This window comes from Oryza brachyantha, chromosome 10 (assembly GCF_000231095.2).
Source record: "Oryza brachyantha chromosome 10, ObraRS2, whole genome shotgun sequence".
NCBI lineage: Eukaryota > Viridiplantae > Streptophyta > Magnoliopsida > Poales > Poaceae > Oryza > Oryza brachyantha.
In genome coordinates, this window is record NC_023172.2 from 15,959,887 (window position 1) to 15,978,063 (window position 18,177).

Below are 18,177 nucleotides of genomic sequence, written 5' to 3' on the forward strand. Positions count from 1 at the left end.
ATTGGTTGTACTTTTTGAAGCAAAGATTGAAATCGGTTTTGATTTTCAATAAACTAATGCTAATCATGATTAGCACTTACTGAGTCATGCTAGTCAGGAAATGAAGAAGAAGAATAAGCTTATCGATGGATGGATGCATCATGCTATGTAGCTATGGTCCCATGGAAAAAAAAAAAAAGAAAGTGAGTACTTACTGGGCCGTGGTTACAACTTCGTGGACCTGTGTTTCTGGGCCATGATGGTAGCAGGCCCATTACTTGTGTTTCTATGCACCGAAACGATCAATCACTTGCTTATTACGGATTATTAGGCGCAAATCCAGCTAGTGAATCGATCGAGCAAGCAAGTACTCCAAGCTTCACCTAAAAAAGAAGAGAAAAAAAGCAATTGCAGGTAGACTACTTGCCTGAATGCTTCACATGCATCATGTTTGATGTTTTCCAATTGAACAGTAATCGATCGATCAATCAAATAAAGCAAAAGTAGGTCAGCTGGATACACATGTGGTATTGCCTAATGCATATCGTTAATTTGGCCTTTTTATCAATACACAGCCTCCGTCCCTAAATGTTTGACGCTATTGACTTTTTTATACACGTTTAATCATTTGTCTTATTCAAAAAATTTATATAATTATTAATTATTTTTTATCATTTTATTTATGGTTAAGTATACTTTTATGCATATATATAACTTTACATATTTTATAAAAAATTTTGAATAAGACGAATGGTCAAATGTATATAAAAAAATTAACAGCGTCAAATATTTAGGACGGAGAGAGTATTATATATGATGACCAGCTGCCTGATTGCCTCTAGCTAAAGAGGCAAAGATATGCATATCTTTCTTTGCATGCTAGCAGCTGCAACACATTACACATGCATGCAACGAAGGTATAGTATAGTATGTGTGCATGGTATGGGCTGGAGGTGATGCATGGTGTGTTTAGCAGGACATGGAAATATTAGGCGTCGCTAGCCTTTTTCTATTTCCTGAAAACGGAGCTGAACACTTAACAGATCCACAAAGTTAGCTACCTAAGTTACTAATTATATATGATGGCTTGCTTAACCCCCTCCGTAAAAAATATTCTGGAACATATCTGAACAACTGTGAATGTTTAGATTAATCTTTAGAATTTTGTTTTTTTTAATGGAAGGAGTGCACATATGAACACATGCATGCAAGGAATTAATCAGCAGTGACATATTATTTTTAGACTGGTTAAGGGGGAGAGTTTTCCGAATTGAATATATTACTGGAGGTAAAAAAAAAACATGTAGTTTTCAGATTACATTAGATCAGAGTGTGGAAGAGAAAGCATTTATTTTTAACCACAGACCGACTATGCGTGATGCGTTTGGATATGATTGTTGGTAAAGACTGAGGCAGATTTCAGAAAACCATGTCATGTCGACGATTTCAGAGTTCCTAAAAGCATAGGAGGTAGAAGATTTTGCTGAAAATTCTGCTGCCTGGCGATGTCGTGCATGTCCAGTATGTACTCTATCAATGTGAAGTCGTAGAGGAGAGGCAGTGAATACATATGTTTCTGACGGTGTACTACTGTACTCTGCAAAGATGTTAAGCTTTGTCGCCAGTCTTTCCTTTGCCAATAGCAAAATTAGCCATGCAAAGAAACGAACTTTAGGAGGTGCATAGTCTTGCTGAGCCAGATGAATTTTCAATTCGGGAATTCATTCTCAGTTACTTTGTTGGTTTCATAAATTTCTTTTGTTCGGAGTAGTCCTGCCAGCGCTGAAAATTATAATAGTTCATCTTATCATTTAGACTATGAAATAGCTATAGTAAAAATTAGATAATATTTTACTTGTATAACAAAATAAACACAACCAAATCTGTCATCGTCCATCCCTCGAGTTCGAGTTTGCAGCTGATGTAGTTGTTCTTCCGCCGTCGTAGAGCCTTGGGACGAACTGATTAACAACTTACTGACAGAGGACCTGCTTGACCGAAGCATGCACGTCTCGCCAATGTGTGTATAGTGGATTAAATCTTAGCTACTCCCAGTTTTTAGAGCTAGCTAGGCACTCGTATTGATAAATTTACTGAATGAAATAGAATAATATTGTGATGGGTTGATAAAAGAAAATAGGTGAAATAATTTAGTGATACAAGTTTTTGATTGGTTAAAAAGAGATGCAGGGATAAAAGTTGTTATATTTTAGTACGAATGAAGGATGTTCACCACGAGTCCTTGTAAATGTTAAGCAGATACTCCATATATTAAGCATGTGCAATAGCTTAGGTTAATTTACTAGCTCGTGTACCATCTGCCACCGGTCAAGAGCACAGTTAGCTGGAGTGATAAGGACTTCAAGTACTATGCAGCTAGACAGGTTAAGTGAGCTCAATTTCTCCGTAATACCAGTAATTGTGTACGAACCCTTACTTAGGCCTCTTTTGAATGGATGGTATTTAGAGAAGTTAGATCAAGTATAATAGTTGATTAAAAGCTAACTAAAAGCTGAGTAGCAATATACCCGTGCTAGCGTTACGGTATCATAATAGTTATATTGATACATCATTTAATTCTATGTTATAGTTGAATTACTTTTCTAAAATAAGTCTAATTGCACTTTAATTTTTATTCAATTCATATATTAAACATACATGTGCTAATTAATGGTGACATCTGATAACGAAAATCAATTAATTGAAAGAAAGTCTATGTTTCAGACACACCATTTTATCTGTCATAATCCCATTTAACCAAAAGAATTTCATGGCTATATACATACCATCCGGCGTGCTATTAAGTCATTTGCATACTAAAGATGTGTGGAGTAGGAATATTTTTAAAGACACGCGTATGACTCTTTAATACAATGCAGTTGGGATATATCCTCTAATTCATGTAAATGAAGTATTTAGTCAAATTCGTACAATCCCACTAACAACATTCTTTTATCATAATTTAACAAAAATCCACTGCACATCACATGCCAGGTAAAAGAAAAACTTAATTATAAATCTTAATTGTGTGTATAATGATTAATCTTAAAAATTTCTAAAACTCAACCAGACACAACTTCGTCATTTTGGTAATTATAGAAATATATACATACAATATATATATGAGTTATATACATCGAAAGTTTATATATTTATATTTTATATAAAATTTCTAATATATAAAAAGAATTTTTATGCATGGTAGCGAGGGTTGTAAAGTCGATCTGGGTCATTCGACTGATGTAGATAATTCTGGATCGTTGGATTTTTTCTGTGAGGCAATGAGTCATGAGCCAGTTGGTGCACGGAGGAATAGTAAAGGAGAGAGGAATATAAAAGAAGTATTGCTTGACTCTCGTGCAAGAGTTATCTATGCACAAAGGAAAAAAACATTAAATGTATAAATGAGAGAATAGATAGAATATAAAAATTAAAGTTGACCTTATAGCCAAACTTATTATATTTGTTGATTTTACTGTAAACTTAATAGTAAGTTGGCTATAGTATTAAACTTGTTTTTACGAAAGAATCGAACTAGCTATGTACAGTAGATATCATCAAATTTCTTATTAGGTGCATGCACTAATTAACCATGTCTCTATCAGAAAAAGGTTAAAGTGATCCGATCCGAGTATGCTATACTGTATATAGTATTACTGTTCGTGGTAAGTACCAAGTAGGTAGTCGTGACTAATTACAGTTATAATTAATTAAGCTATACAGTCAGGAATTGATCAAGAAGAAGCTGATCGATAATCGATGGGTACATCTGCTGATGCGTGCGTTTGGTTATGCGTTGCTTTCGGATAGAAAATGATGGTTGCATGCTCTATGGGAGTACCGGTTAGATGTAGCCCATGGAAAAAATGAGTACTCTATTTTTTTACGTTTGATTTTTTTAGTTAAACTAAATTTATAGAAAATATTAGTATTTTCAACTTAAGACAAACAAATATAACATATATTTAATGGTAGATTTGATGAAATTAATTTAATATTTTAACTGTTGATAAGTTTTTCTACAAAATTGATCAAACTTAACAAAGTTTAGCTAGGAAAAAAGTCAAACAACATATAATATGTAACATAGGAAATAAAACTGAAACTGTTGTTTATTTTGACAAGAAAACATATATTGTACTTACTAATGTCATAACTGTACGTTGCAATGGAAACAAAAAAAAAAAGGCAAGCAATTCTATGGGGTTTATTTTGATTTACGTGGTTTAGGCATTTGGTTGTGCATGACAAGCTAATGTAACAAACAAGCTTCATGGTTCACAGAATTTCTTTCGTTTGGCTTTTACTTATACTTATAAACCAAAATTTAAATCGTTAAACTTAAATTTAGAGATTTGTCATCATAGTTTATTTTTCAGACTTGATTTTAGATCATTATAAACGCGTGTGTATATATATATAAGTTTAATTCATAAATTATTTTTTATTTGTAAATATATTATTTGGTTTTTTCTTTTAAAAAACAAAAAGATGACCCCGATCATCCCCTAAATTCCATGTCCATATGGAATTCTAGGGTAGTCTTCGCCCCAAATAAATTTATTTCTTGTTTTCATCTTTTACCTACATTCGACAAATAAATTGATTAGTTTTATTCCTTCGATATACTTTTACATATCAAGCCACCGATACTACTTCCTTATTAATAAGATGACACTTTGGTTATTTTTTTTATCTATATTGTTTTTGCACACTTAAGCCTATAGTTAAACTTATTTTAAGAAAAATAGAGTACTATTCTTAGTCCATCGTACTACGGCCACGTTTGACTATGCACACAAGTTACCTAAGTCACTCTTATTTTTCACGCACACGCTTTCCTGCTAAACGATGTATTTTTTTAAAAATTTTTATAGAAAAGTTTTTTTAAAAATCATATTAATCTATTTTATATTTTTAATAATTAATAATTAATTAATCATGTACTAATGTATACATTAGTATGTTTTCGTGCCAGTCATACTCCATCCGAACGGGGCCTACGTCTTGACCCCAACCAACCATTCATGATTTAACCAAACCAACCAATCAATGTGAAACGTGTTGCACGCGATGGATCTGTAGCTGTAGGTGCAGTGCAGCCCTGTCTTATTCTAAAATAAACATATTTCTTAACTATTTTTATTCAATTTTCTCATACATATACTCTTCCCCACCAATCATAAACTAATTTTTCTTATATATTTTTGAGTAGTTATAGGACAAAAAAAGATCATAATTTGGAACGTATATATTCACCTATCCATCCGTTTGGTCCATTCCACATGTATAAATCTGGGTCCACACGTACGACTAGCGACAGTGGCTGTTGCATCTACGAACACATACTCTCTTCGTCCAAACAAACCAATTATTCGGTGTCCGTATCCAACATTTGACCGTTCATCTTATTTAAAATTTTTTCAGAAAATTTAAAAAATTAGTCACATATAAAATACTATTTATGATTTATCATCTAATAAAAATAAAAATATCAATCGTAAAAAATTTTTAAATAAGACAAAAAAAATCAAAAATTAGTGGAAAATTGGTTTAAGTGCTCTGCTCGTAGTGAAAGTGGCGACAAAAAGATACTAGTGGAATATATTGATCAGGCACCTGCAACACGTGCGACAAATTAAACAACACTGGAGTCACCACTACTCCACTGTCTCCACTCCACTACTACTAGGAGATGGAAATCACAGCACCAGAGGCAAGGATCCAAGATCTGATTTGACACTGTCTAGTCCTGACCATTAGCTACTACTCTACACTGATCTGCCTCTTCCTTTATACTATTACTACTATTCAGTTTATGAAGATTACAGCATATATGCAGCTATACAGACTGCTGGTAAACAAGAACTAATGAAATATACTACAATTATTTATAGTTTGTTTAACGTAGACTTAGTTTGTTTTGTAATATATGCAACTTATATTTTATGATGGAGCGAGTCCTAGCATCCTTACCGATGGCAGCCGGTCAGGCTTAGCTAAGAGCAAGTTCAATAATATAGCCAACCATTGGCTCTAATTTATCTATAGTCAATTTAATAACTAATTCATACAATAGTTACCTACAAAATATTAAACATCAATGCATGTTCCACGTGTCATACACATATTTTGTCTTGGAGCCCGTGTGCAACGGCTACAAATTAGGCCCTATTTAGAGGCATTTAAAATGGCAAATGGCAAAAGTTTTGGTGGCAAAAGTTTTGGCATTGCATTTTTGCAAGCTGGTGTTTAGAGTCATGTAAAAGTTACCATTTTTTGGGCAAAAGTGAGAGGTGATCCGCATCCCTATGCACTTTTTGGTGAAATTTATTACTCTAGACTGCCAAATGCAAACTTGTCATTTTCTTACCCTAGTGTTTAGATCCATTTTGCCAAAAAGTACTTCAAAATTGCAAAACTTTTGTCATTTTGAAGGATCTAAACAGGGTCTTAGTAGCTTACCTATCTTCTCTCTCCTCTCTTATCTCTTTAAAATATACTTATAACTGACTTACAACCTGCTATTGTACCTGCTCTAAAAGGGGTGATAGTTTTGTATATAAGGTTAAAAGTTTAAATTTTAGCTTAAAAATATAAACAAAATCGAAAAGATAAGAACGGAACAAATTAAGTGCATCATGAGAAGCTCGTTTCTACAGTAGCTTAAACGACTAAAGGGGTGAATGTTTGGTTTTTTAGGAAAAAAAAGTCAAACCGTATATTTGGAAATGAAAAAAATAATTGTTGAACAAAATTTTTCTATATGTGTTCTTAGATATGTAAAAGGGAAAGTTAAAAAATAAACTCAAATAAAAAACCTTAAAATCTATTTTAAATTTAAATTTAGGGTTAAAAACTTAAATTTTGGGTTATAAGCGGAAGAAGCGAAAAGATGAACCGCAAGTAAAGTAAAGTAAGTGCTTATTTAGTTCGTAAATTTTTTTTTGTTGGGTGTCACATTAGATGTTTGACCGGATGTCAGAAGACTATTTCAATGACTAATTAAAAAACTAATTGCATAGGGTGTCAGGAAACCAAGAGAGGAACTTTTAAGCTTAATTAATCCATCGTTAGCATATGTGGTATGTGGTTTACGGTAGTAATTATGGCTAGTTATGGACTAGTTAGGCTCAAAAATTTGTCTCGCAGATTTCTTCTAAACTGTGTAATTAGTTGGTTTTAACTGTATTTAATACTACGTTAAAGATTCACTGCGATCGATAAACGTGAAATTTTTTTTTAACAAAACAGGGTCTAAAGCGACCATGCATTGCATTGCATTTGCAGGTGGCCGGTCGACGGATGTGACTGCTAGACGGATGCCGACTGATTGTCAATATTGTTTGTTTTTCTCAATAATTAACACACTGCTCATATGCTACGATATCCTGCCCATTATTTCAACAAGTCCCTTTTTTCCTTTTCTGATGAAAGAGAAAGAAACACATCATCTCTTATTTTATAAGTCAAAATTTAAAATTTTAACTTTAAGTTATTTTAATGTTTTATCATCGAAATTTATTTATCAGTTTTGGTTTCTAGATCGCTAAGAATATGTATGTAAAAATTTTATTCATAAATTATTTTTATTTAAAAATATATTTTTTAATTTTTTTATGAACATTCCGGCAATCACCTAAAGAAAAAAAAAAGAAGAAAGAAAGAAAGGAAAATATTGAAACGTGTTCCACGCACGGATGCATTCAGTGATTAGTAGTGATTAGTAGTAATCGCGAAGCAACGTCATTTTGTCAATCATGTTATTTATTTGCAAGTTGATCGTGGCGTCGAGGGATTATTAATTTACACGTACAATGTGTGTCTTTAAGCCATCTATATGTTACAAAATTTAAAAAAAAATCCCTCTCCGACGACCGCAACGTCTCTTCGCGAAGAGACGGCAGGGGTGAGTGCTCCAATGCCGAACCGATACCGCTAGCACTGTTGTACACTGTGTCTCGTTTATTCGCTAGTACTATTGATTACCTTGATTTATGTGTTAAAGGATAAATTAAATGTTTTACAGACAAATAAATAGACAAGTCATTATATAAATTATCTATTTAGTTATCTGTGTGTCAAATAGACAACAACCGTCTATACTGTTGTACTTGCCCTATGCAGTTGAGCGACCATTAGATGGTGACAAAACCAAAGAGGGTAGATAAGATATATAATACGCTCCTGTCTTTTGGCTTTTAATTATATTTATAAATTTAAATTTAAATTTTTAATCTTAAGTTTATAAATTTATAGTTGATTTTAAGGTTTTTATCACGGTTTATTTTACAGCTTTGGATACGAAAACGTAATAAAACTTTTATTTGTAAATTATTATATATATATAGATATTATTTAGAATTTTCTTTAAAAACACAGAATATGACTCTACAGACTCCCATCGTGTCAGCAAAGTTGACTCTAGAGAATCGATCGAAGGGGAAGCAGGCACTGAAATTAATGAAAGATACACCAATCAAATACTACGCCTAGCAGTAGGAAGAGTATAGACATGTGCAGCATGATGGACTCTACCGTAGCAGCCCAGCCCCAGCACTGCAGCAGTGCAACACCCACTGGAGCTCGCCAGTAGTAGCGACCAACGCAACCAACCAGGTGCCTAGACGTTTGATTTCAATCCGTTTTAAAATAAAAGTGTATTTAGTACTATCTCCGTTTCATAACGTAAGACGTTTAGGGTTTAGGGTATCCTAAATTCATATAGATATCAATGAATCTATACATATATATATATATATATAAACAATATATATTGGTTAATAGATGAATCTAACCATATCTAAAACTTCTTATATTATGAAACGGAGGGAGTATCTCGTAATTATTTTTTAACATTATCTATATTTATCTATTGTTTATATGTTTTTAGAGTTGCTAAAATCTAATTGAAACTAGATAAAGCTATGAATTTTACCAGTGGAACCGAGTAGGTATCATGATGTAAATATTTTGACGTTATTTGCTGTACTAACTATCTTATTTTGTAATCACACTATAGTTTATTTATTGAGTGACACTATTTTTTTTCTCAAACTTAATCCCTACCGAACAAACTAAAAATAATTATATTTAAAATAGATATATGTAATAGCACATCCTCAAGAACCGCGTAGCCTGACCCAACCGAAGGGCAGACCCACTTACACTTTTTATCATCGCTTGGTATAAAATGGTCAATCCGTGAGTAATATGGTTAGAAAGATAAGACCTTATAAGTTGGTTCCACTTTTACTAAACTAGCAATATGGTATTAAACATGCGCATATAGTTTGCATGGGCCACAAAGTCCATATTAGGTCAGCATGTTACAATACAGTACTAAAAGGACATTAACAATGCATTGTCCTCGACCTCGGACCCATACCATCACATATATAAAACATGAATATATCATATTTATTTTTATTAGATGATAAAACATAATTAATGGGACTATTTTTGAAAAAAAATCATAATATTTTTTAAATAAGACGAACGATCAAATATTAGATATGGAAATTCACGGATGCAGTTAAATTGGAACACGAATGTAGTGGCGTCTTGCCAAAGATAAAAACAAATAAAAGTTGATAGATGTGAAAAAAGTAATGTTTTGGAATCATAATTTTTTAATATTATAAGACTAAGTTTAAAAGAAAATACTTTTTTATAAGATGGAGGAGTGAAAAATATAGGATAATAAAATAGCGTAAAAATTAAAAAAGAAAGAGAGAAAAGCAAAGGCAAGCGGCACCATGGAGAGGAGGGATAAATAAAAAATGGGAAAAAGGAAAGGAGGTGGCGCGTGCGTGGTGCCAGTGGTAACGAGATTCACATGGGTGTCGTTTGGTGGGTGCAAAGGGGCAGGAAGGATCGAGCAGGCACACCACGTGACGACAACGCACATGTCCCTACGGCTATATTTTACTATTTAATCCAATCAACAAGCTATCCCAGCTTTGTAACAGTACAGCTAAGCCGCTGATTAGTTCTAAAAACTTTTTCAAAAAACATCACATTAAATCTTTAAACACTTAAATAAAACATTAAATATATATGAATATTAAAACTAATTACATAGTTATGGAGAAAATCGTGAGACAAATCTTTTAAGTCTAATTACGACATGATTAGTTATAAGTGCTACAGTAACCAACATGTGCTAATGACGGATTAATTAGACTCAAAAGATTCGTCTCGCAGTTTCTAGGTGAAATCTAAAATTTGTTTTTTGATTCGCGTCCGAAAACCCCTTCCAACATCCCGTTTGACATGACCTTTTTGCCAACTAAACACCAACTTAATTGATGACCAAGCAGAAAACAAAAGTTATTTAAATCCTTCCAAAAACTTTTTCAAAAACATCAAATCGAATTTTTAATATCTAAATAAAGCCTTAAATATAGACGAAAATTAAAACTAATTACACAGTTATGGGAAAATTATGGGACAAATCTTTTAAGTCTAATTAGTACATGATTAGTCATAAATACTACAGTAACCAACATGTGCTAATGACGGATTAATTAGACTTAAAAAATTCGTCTCGTGGTAAGACGAAATATAAAATTTATTTTATAATTAAACTATGTTTTATAGTTTAAATGTGTGATCATACGCGCCGACGTGGTTTCTCCCCTAAAAATTTTTGGAGGTAGACGTGGCCTAAATTTTCAGATTTTTCTTGTAAATCACACGGCGATGTTTTTTCTTAAAATTTTCTTGAGAGAGAGCGCGACTGGCTTTTTTAACCAGCAGATAAAGGGGTTGACAGGGATACGCTGCTGATAGGCGCAGTACGCAGCGAGCAAAACGTGTTCCACCCGTCCCTTGATCACGAAACTTCCAAGTGCTTTCACGTCACTTCTCCAGTTCTCCTCAATGTAAACGGCCCTCCCATCCACCTTCCGCTCCGCTCTGCCCTCCATTTCTGCTACATCCACTCACACTCCATCCAGCTTACACTTGTATTCTTTTTTATAGATGACAGATGGTATCTTATTTTGTGATTTACTAGTGATGTAAATAATAAAGTTAACTACCTCAAACCTCAAAGTTTAAAATCTATTTTAGAAATATGATAGGATGAACTTATACATAAGCTTTTTTTTTAAAAATCACATATTTTAACCATTCGAGAACCGTACGTAACCACTCCGGCCTATATTTGCTGGCTGATTTAAGGGCTTAATGTCGTGAGGAGAAGAGATAAAACCACCGTCATCTCTTCCCCAACAGAAATGTAACAAACTCGATGGATGTTTATGTGATCGGTGGAAACAAATCAAAATACAATGAGTAACATAACCCCAAGGCCAACTATGTGTATAAAAGAAAGAAATGGACTACGATGATGCTCGTCGGTTCCATGACTCCTCCTTAACCCCTAAAAATATTCATAATCAATCTTGTCCTGAAAAAGTTTTTCTCAGCGTTGCCAGTGTCCTGGAGGGCATCGACATCAACCAAAGCACCGGCGACCATAAGTCGATCAGACTGGTGTTGTTGTCGTCCCAAATTCAACACCTGAATATCAATCTAAAGGAGGGGAGAAGAAGAAACCAATGGCTTTTATATATAGGACTGTAATCATTCTTCCGCACAAACAAGAGAGGTGATTATGTTATGGACAAAATTTAATTAGTGTAAATAAGTGTCCAACAATATTTGGGTGTATTTATATTTTTTATTCTCATGAGTTTTGTAGATCTTCTGCAATATCTGATTTTATGATAGCTATTTGAGCATATAAACGATAAAATTAGTAACTATGAAATTAAAAAATTGTTTTAGATTGATCAGTTGATGACTCTTATAAAAATATTTATTTCCCAAAACATATCGTCAGGAATTTGGGAATTATATACAAGAAAATCCAATATCCATTACCTAAAAAGAACTGGCCTAGAAGCAAGAACTTTTCCTTTTTTTTTCTTGACCCGGTCTATATAGGTCGACCAAAGTTCAGAACCAGATGTAAGGGTTGTTTGATTACGTGCAAAAATTAGCCTTACCAAATATGGAGTAGTAATTAGCATTGTCAAAAGTTTTATCGCCCGTTTAGCTTGTAGCCACAGAATTGGAAATGCCAAAATTGGTGGTGTTGACTAAGTTTAGCACTAACCTAGCCCCAAAATTGGCTTGCCAAATCTTTCTCATCACCGCAAAAAATGGCAAGGCTAGTGACGGTACAGGTCTAAACAAGCCTTTGTGACCTGTTTGGTGTGTAATTTTGGGATAAAAGTGAAAACAGCGAACCTATCTTTAATTTTTCTTGGGCAATGATCAATTGCTTAGCACTACCGCTAAAAATGATAAGGTTGGAAATGGCAAGTAATTAAACATGCCACTAGTAGGGACCTAGAGATAAACTAAATACGGAATACTAGATAAAGCCGAATTTTTGAAGATAATAAATCTTGTATTGAACTCGAGGTCAGTCACTTACAGTATATTTGCGTGTGTTCTTTTGACACACACACACACAAAAGGTGCTTGTGTTGCATGTTTTTGTTGTTGCGAGTGAGCAAAGCATTTTCCTTACCGGAAAGGTAAAAAGAAAAGAACATGTGCTCTTCTGCAGCAACCAAATATTATTAGTAAATATTTTTATATGAGTAATCGAATTATTATTCAATACTTATAGCGGCTTATGACAGCGACCAGTCCAGCACGCCGCCCGCGTTACACCCAACCCAACTTGCCATTAATTAATTAATTCATTATCTCAAATCACGGGATTATTTTTCAGAGAGAGCTAGAGAGAGAGAGAGAGAAAGGAAGAGCAGAAGCGCTTTCGTTCTCGCGCTCGCTAAACACGTGAAGATGGACGGCCCAGATTTAGTGGCAGGTTTTAAACGATAAGATCGATTCCACTGGTCGTACAGTTTGTTTATTGTCACTGCCTCGTGGGCCCCAGATGCCCCCTTTTCCTGCACGTGGCCCAACTGGCCCATCGTCGATCGGGTCAACGGTCAAACCAGGTGGCTGGCCCGTGCTGGCGATTATTATTTCGTCTCTGCAAGCCGTAGGTGTTAAGCTTATAGTAATTAGCAGCACTAACCTCTCCCCTGACACATCCAAAACATGTGTATTATATTTAAGTACAAGAGCCTCCCTCGTGGACGCACATGTACAAATCTTCATCATGCACGGCCGTGATCCCATGGAACACAAGGTGCTAGCTCGTTTTATTATTTCTATCGTCTTGTACTTACCTTTTTTTTAATTCTAACAACTTGTCAAGGGGATGGATGATTGTTTAGTTTTTTATAGAAAACCAAATAAATAAAAATTTTATACGTGTTTTTAGTTATCTAAAGGTTATGGCTGAAACTATGAGAAAAATCCCCAAATAACTTTAAATTGCAAGTCAAAAATTTAAATTAGCCCGTAAACATATGAAGAAGAAAAAGATGATGGTGTAAGCTTGTGCTGACAAAACTGATGAAAAATCATCCTAACTCATATTTGGGATGTAGGTGAGATAGAACCCATGTATGTCTTGAATTACAGATATGTGCATAAATTTTTCTACGTCAAAATACGGTATGGTGGTAATGATTTGCGACGGCGATATTCACTGAAAAAACTGGAAATTTTACTATTTATATATCTTTCAGAACAGCTACAGTTCCATCCCCTCCTATCAAGATGTGCAAATTACTCAGTTGTCCTTTTCAACGACAAAGAGTACAAATTAAACTAAGTAAAAATCGAGGGGATCATCTATCCGTTTTTATCGGAAAAACGAACGATATATTTATAAACGAAAAATAATTTACGAATAAAAATTCTATATACGTGCTCATCGCGATCTAGAAGTTAAGACAGAAAAATAAACTACGATAAAAAATTCTCGAAATAAACTTAAATTTAAGTTTAAACATTTAAAATTTGATTTATAAATATAATCACAAGACAAGATATGAGGGTGGAAGTGAGTGAACAAAAACCAATCCCTGAAGAAGAAGAAAAAAAAATCAAACTCCACAGCCTGATGACGTCTGTAAGCATGATAACGATGGAGATTGCCTTATTAACCATTAGGACCACATGTAAAACTTTTTTTATTTCTTCTAAGAAAACACTAACAGCACGTGGTTTTATAATTTCTTCAAGGAACACAATGTGATTCACAAAATCCTAAAGATTTATAAAGCATCATTTCCTTAAATGCGGATGAAGCGAGAAATATGCTCCACCACTGTTTCTTTACCCTTTACACCGCGAAAGTGAAAAAACAATACAATTCAGTAAATATAAAACATTTCCCACAATAGAAAAACAGTGAAAAAAAAAACTAACCTGTAAAGGAGAGAAGAACAAGAAGGGACACCGACATGTGGGCCCTATGAGCTGGGAGGCTAATAACGCGGCGGTTACACAAACGAAGCCCCAAAACGCGGGGCCGGCTGTCATGAGTGACATAGCGCCAACGCCAAGCAGGAGGATTAAAATAAATAAAATACAAAAATAAAATAAAAATGTGGGGTGTGAAATGTCGAAATACCCCTGTCAACTAAATAAGCGACGCGCAGCACACCAATTGGGTCGGATTGATTGATTACCCACCAAACCAAATTCCCCTTTCTTCTTCTCTCCATCGCCTCCTCCTCCTCCTCCTCTTCTTCCACAAGAAAGAAGCAAGAATTGCTCTGTGGTTTGATCGATGAACCTGTGGACGGACGACAACGCCTCCATGATGGAGGCCTTCATGGCCTCCGCCGACCTCCCCGCCTTCCCGTGGGGGGCGCCGGCGTCCACGCCGCCGCCGCCTGCGCTGTCCCAGCAGCAGCACCAGCAGGTGGTGCCACCAGCGCCGGCGCCAGCACCGGCGGCGTTCAACCAGGACACGCTGCAGCAGAGGCTCCAGTCGATCATCGAGGGGTCCAGGGACACCTGGACCTACGCCATCTTCTGGCAGTCGTCGCTGGACGTCTCCACCGGCGCCTCCCTCCTCGGCTGGGGGGACGGCTACTACAAGGGCTGCGACGAGGACAAGCGGAAGCAGCGCTCGGCGACCCCCGCCGCCGCCGCGGAGCAGGAGCACCGCAAGCGGGTGCTGCGGGAGCTCAACTCGCTCATCGCCGGCGCCGGCGCCGCGCCGGACGAGGCCGTGGAGGAGGAGGTCACGGACACCGAGTGGTTCTTCCTCGTCTCCATGACGCAGTCGTTCCACAACGGGATGGGCCTCCCCGGCCAGGCGTTCTTCGCCAGCCAGCCCACCTGGATCGCCACGGGCCTCTCCACCGCGCCCTGCGAGCGCGCGCGCCAAGCCTATACCTTTGGCCTCCGCACCATGGTCTGTCTTCCCCTCGCCAGCGGCGTCCTCGAGCTCGGCTCCACCGACGTCATCTTCCAGACCGGGGATAGCCTCCCCCGGATCCGCGCCCTCTTCAACCTCAGCGGCGGATCCTCCTGGCCGCCGCAGCCGCCGCAGCCCGACGCGGATCCTTCCGTGCTCTGGCTCGCCGACACGCCGGCCATGGACATGAAGGACTCCATCTCCGCCGCCGAGATCTCCGTCTCCAAGCCGCCCCCGCCGCCGCAGCAGATCCAGCACTTCGAGAACGGGAGCACCAGCACGCTCACGGTCACGGAGAATCCCAGCCCGTCGGTGCACGCCCCGCCGCCGCAGCAGTCGGTCGCGCAGCCTCAGCAACGGCAGCAGCAGCAGAACAGCCAGGCTCAGCAGGGGCCCTTCCGCCGGGAGCTCAATTTCTCCGATTTCGCGTCCAACGGCGCGCCCCCGCCTTTCTTCAAGCCCGAGTCCGGCGAGATCCTAAACTTCGGACCGGACAGCGCCAGCCGGAGGAATCCATCGCCGGCGCCCCCGGCCGCCACCGCCAGCCTCACCACCGCGCCGGGGAGCCTGTTCTCGCAGCACACGGCGACGCTGACGGCCGCGGCGAACGAAGCCAAGAGCAACAACCCGAAGCGGTCCATGGAGGCGACCTCCCGCGCTAGCAACACCAACAACCACCCGGCGGCGACGGCGAACGAGGGCATGCTCTCCTTCTCGTCGGCGCCGACGACGCGGCCGTCCACGGGGACGGGCGCCCCGGCCAAGTCGGAGTCGGACCACTCCGACCTGGAGGCGTCGGTGCGAGAGGTGGAGAGCAGCCGCGTGGTGGCGCCGCCGCCCGAGGCGGAGAAGCGGCCGCGCAAGCGCGGGCGGAAGCCGGCGAACGGGCGGGAGGAGCCGCTGAACCACGTGGAGGCGGAGCGGCAGCGGCGGGAGAAACTGAACCAGCGGTTCTACGCGCTGCGCGCCGTGGTGCCGAACGTGTCCAAGATGGACAAGGCGTCGCTGCTCGGCGACGCCATCTCCTACATCAACGAGCTCCGCGGCAAGCTGACGGCTTTGGAGACGGACAAGGAGACGCTGCACTCGCAGATCGAGGCGCTCAAGAAGGAGCGCGACGCGCGGCCGCCGGCGCCGTCGGCCGGGCACGGCGGCGGCGACGGCGGGGCACGGTGCCACGCGGTGGAGATCGAGGCCAAGATCCTGGGGCTGGAGGCCATGATCCGCGTGCAGTGCCACAAGCGGAACCACCCGGCGGCGCGGCTGATGACGGCGCTCCGGGAGCTGGACCTGGACGTGTACCACGCCAGCGTCTCCGTCGTCAAGGACCTCATGATCCAGCAGGTCGCCGTCAAGATGGCAAGCCGCGTCTACTCGCAGGAGCAGCTCAACGCCGCCCTCTACAGCCGTATCGCCGAGCCAGGCACCGCCGGCCGGTAATTCAGTCAGCAGCACGAGGCACCGCCATATAGGAAGGAACTATGCTCGCCAGTCGAAGCCGGCATCGCCATAGCCAGAGCTTCAGGAGTTGTTATTTTTGTGATGCCAAGACGAGGGCGATGATCAGACCATGTTGTTGTAAAATTAAGTTAAAAAAATCTGGGTTAGAAGGATGGAGAGGATGATACTCGCAGCTGCTGATCGTCGTCTTGTTTTTGATACTACTGATAGTAGCAAGCAGCGTTCTTTCTTTCTTTCTTTCTTAAGCAAGGGAAGAAATCGTCAACGATTGCAGCCTATGTTGGTCGTTGTTAATTGCTCCAACCTAATATGATAGACTTGTATATAGGATTGGTATTGTACCATGATGCCAAGGAAGGAATGGAGGAAGGAATACAATATGTTGTGGTGTTTTTGATCTCGTAAAATAAAAAGAATGCATGCCCATGTCTACCCTGCTGCTCTTTTGTGTTTGTTTCAGTCGTCTATTTTCGATCTCATCACTGCTTAAAGCAAGAAGAGGGATGGTGGTTGGTTGCTAAATCAATTTATGCTGTTCATGTGCCTGGAACTGTGAGCTCTTGTTCAACGGAGAGCACGAGCAGCACGAAGATGATGGGGACATGGTCTTTGCAGCATGTGAGTTGGGTGGGTAGATCTCGCAGTCACAGCACAGGCACGAATTAGCAAAAGCGAAGGAGAATGAAGCAAAAGTTCTCGGGCTCCTGGCTTAAAACCAAAACAAAACTAGATGGTGGTGTGAATGCATGATTGATCACGAAGCTGGGAGTAGCAAGCACGAACAGGAGATGAAATGAACATGGACAAGAAGAGTACATGGCATGGCAGGCCAGGGACCAACCAAAAACCTCATCTATCCAAGAAAGCAAAGCAAAGGCAAAACAAAACAAAGAGAGATACTGTACTACTAATAATTGAATTTTATTGTGATGGTCCGGGGGCATGGATGGAGCAGAAAAATGCGTGGGTGGCGTGCGGCTTTTGTTATCGCGCATGTGACTCGTGAACAAACGGGGCCTATCGGTGTCGACAAAAGTATCTGCCGCCTGCTCACCCATTCACTCGCTATTTCCTCTTCTCTTCCTCTCGTCGTCTCCACGTACATGTTGCACCTGCAGCTCCCTAATTGTTTTTCCTACTGAAAGAAATCTCGTTAGCAAGCAGCGAAGACTAAGAAAACTCATTGTTCTTTATGTTTTCTGGGTAGATGATGATTACGCCACGCTTCATTAACAAAAAAAACTTTTAAGCAAGGAGCTGATGGAAATTTGTGTGGACAGGAAGCACCAGTGGTCTAGTGGTAGAATAGTACCCTGCCACGGTACAGACCCGGGTTCGATTCCCGGCTGGTGCAGGTCGATTTTTTTTTTGGCCTCAGTTAAGTCACAAGCTTCGCTCAATTATTGCTTTGGCATCTGGCCAATCAG

General features: G+C 39.1%; 1 protein-coding gene and 1 non-coding gene across 2 annotated transcripts; both read left to right on the forward strand.

The window, feature by feature from the left end:
• Nucleotides 1-14,435: 14,435 nt before the first annotated feature.
• LOC102705106 (transcription factor MYC2) lies at nucleotides 14,436-17,130 on the forward strand. Its single transcript, XM_040528384.1, has one exon. It carries the CDS (start codon nucleotides 14,654-14,656, stop codon nucleotides 16,727-16,729), a length of 2,076 nt encoding a protein of 691 aa, XP_040384318.1. The 5' UTR covers nucleotides 14,436-14,653; the 3' UTR covers nucleotides 16,730-17,130.
• Nucleotides 17,131-18,033: 903 nt separating this feature from the next.
• TRNAG-GCC lies at nucleotides 18,034-18,104 on the forward strand. Its single transcript has one exon. It is a non-coding gene; the product is annotated as a tRNA-Gly (tRNA).
• Nucleotides 18,105-18,177: the final 73 nt, after the last annotated feature.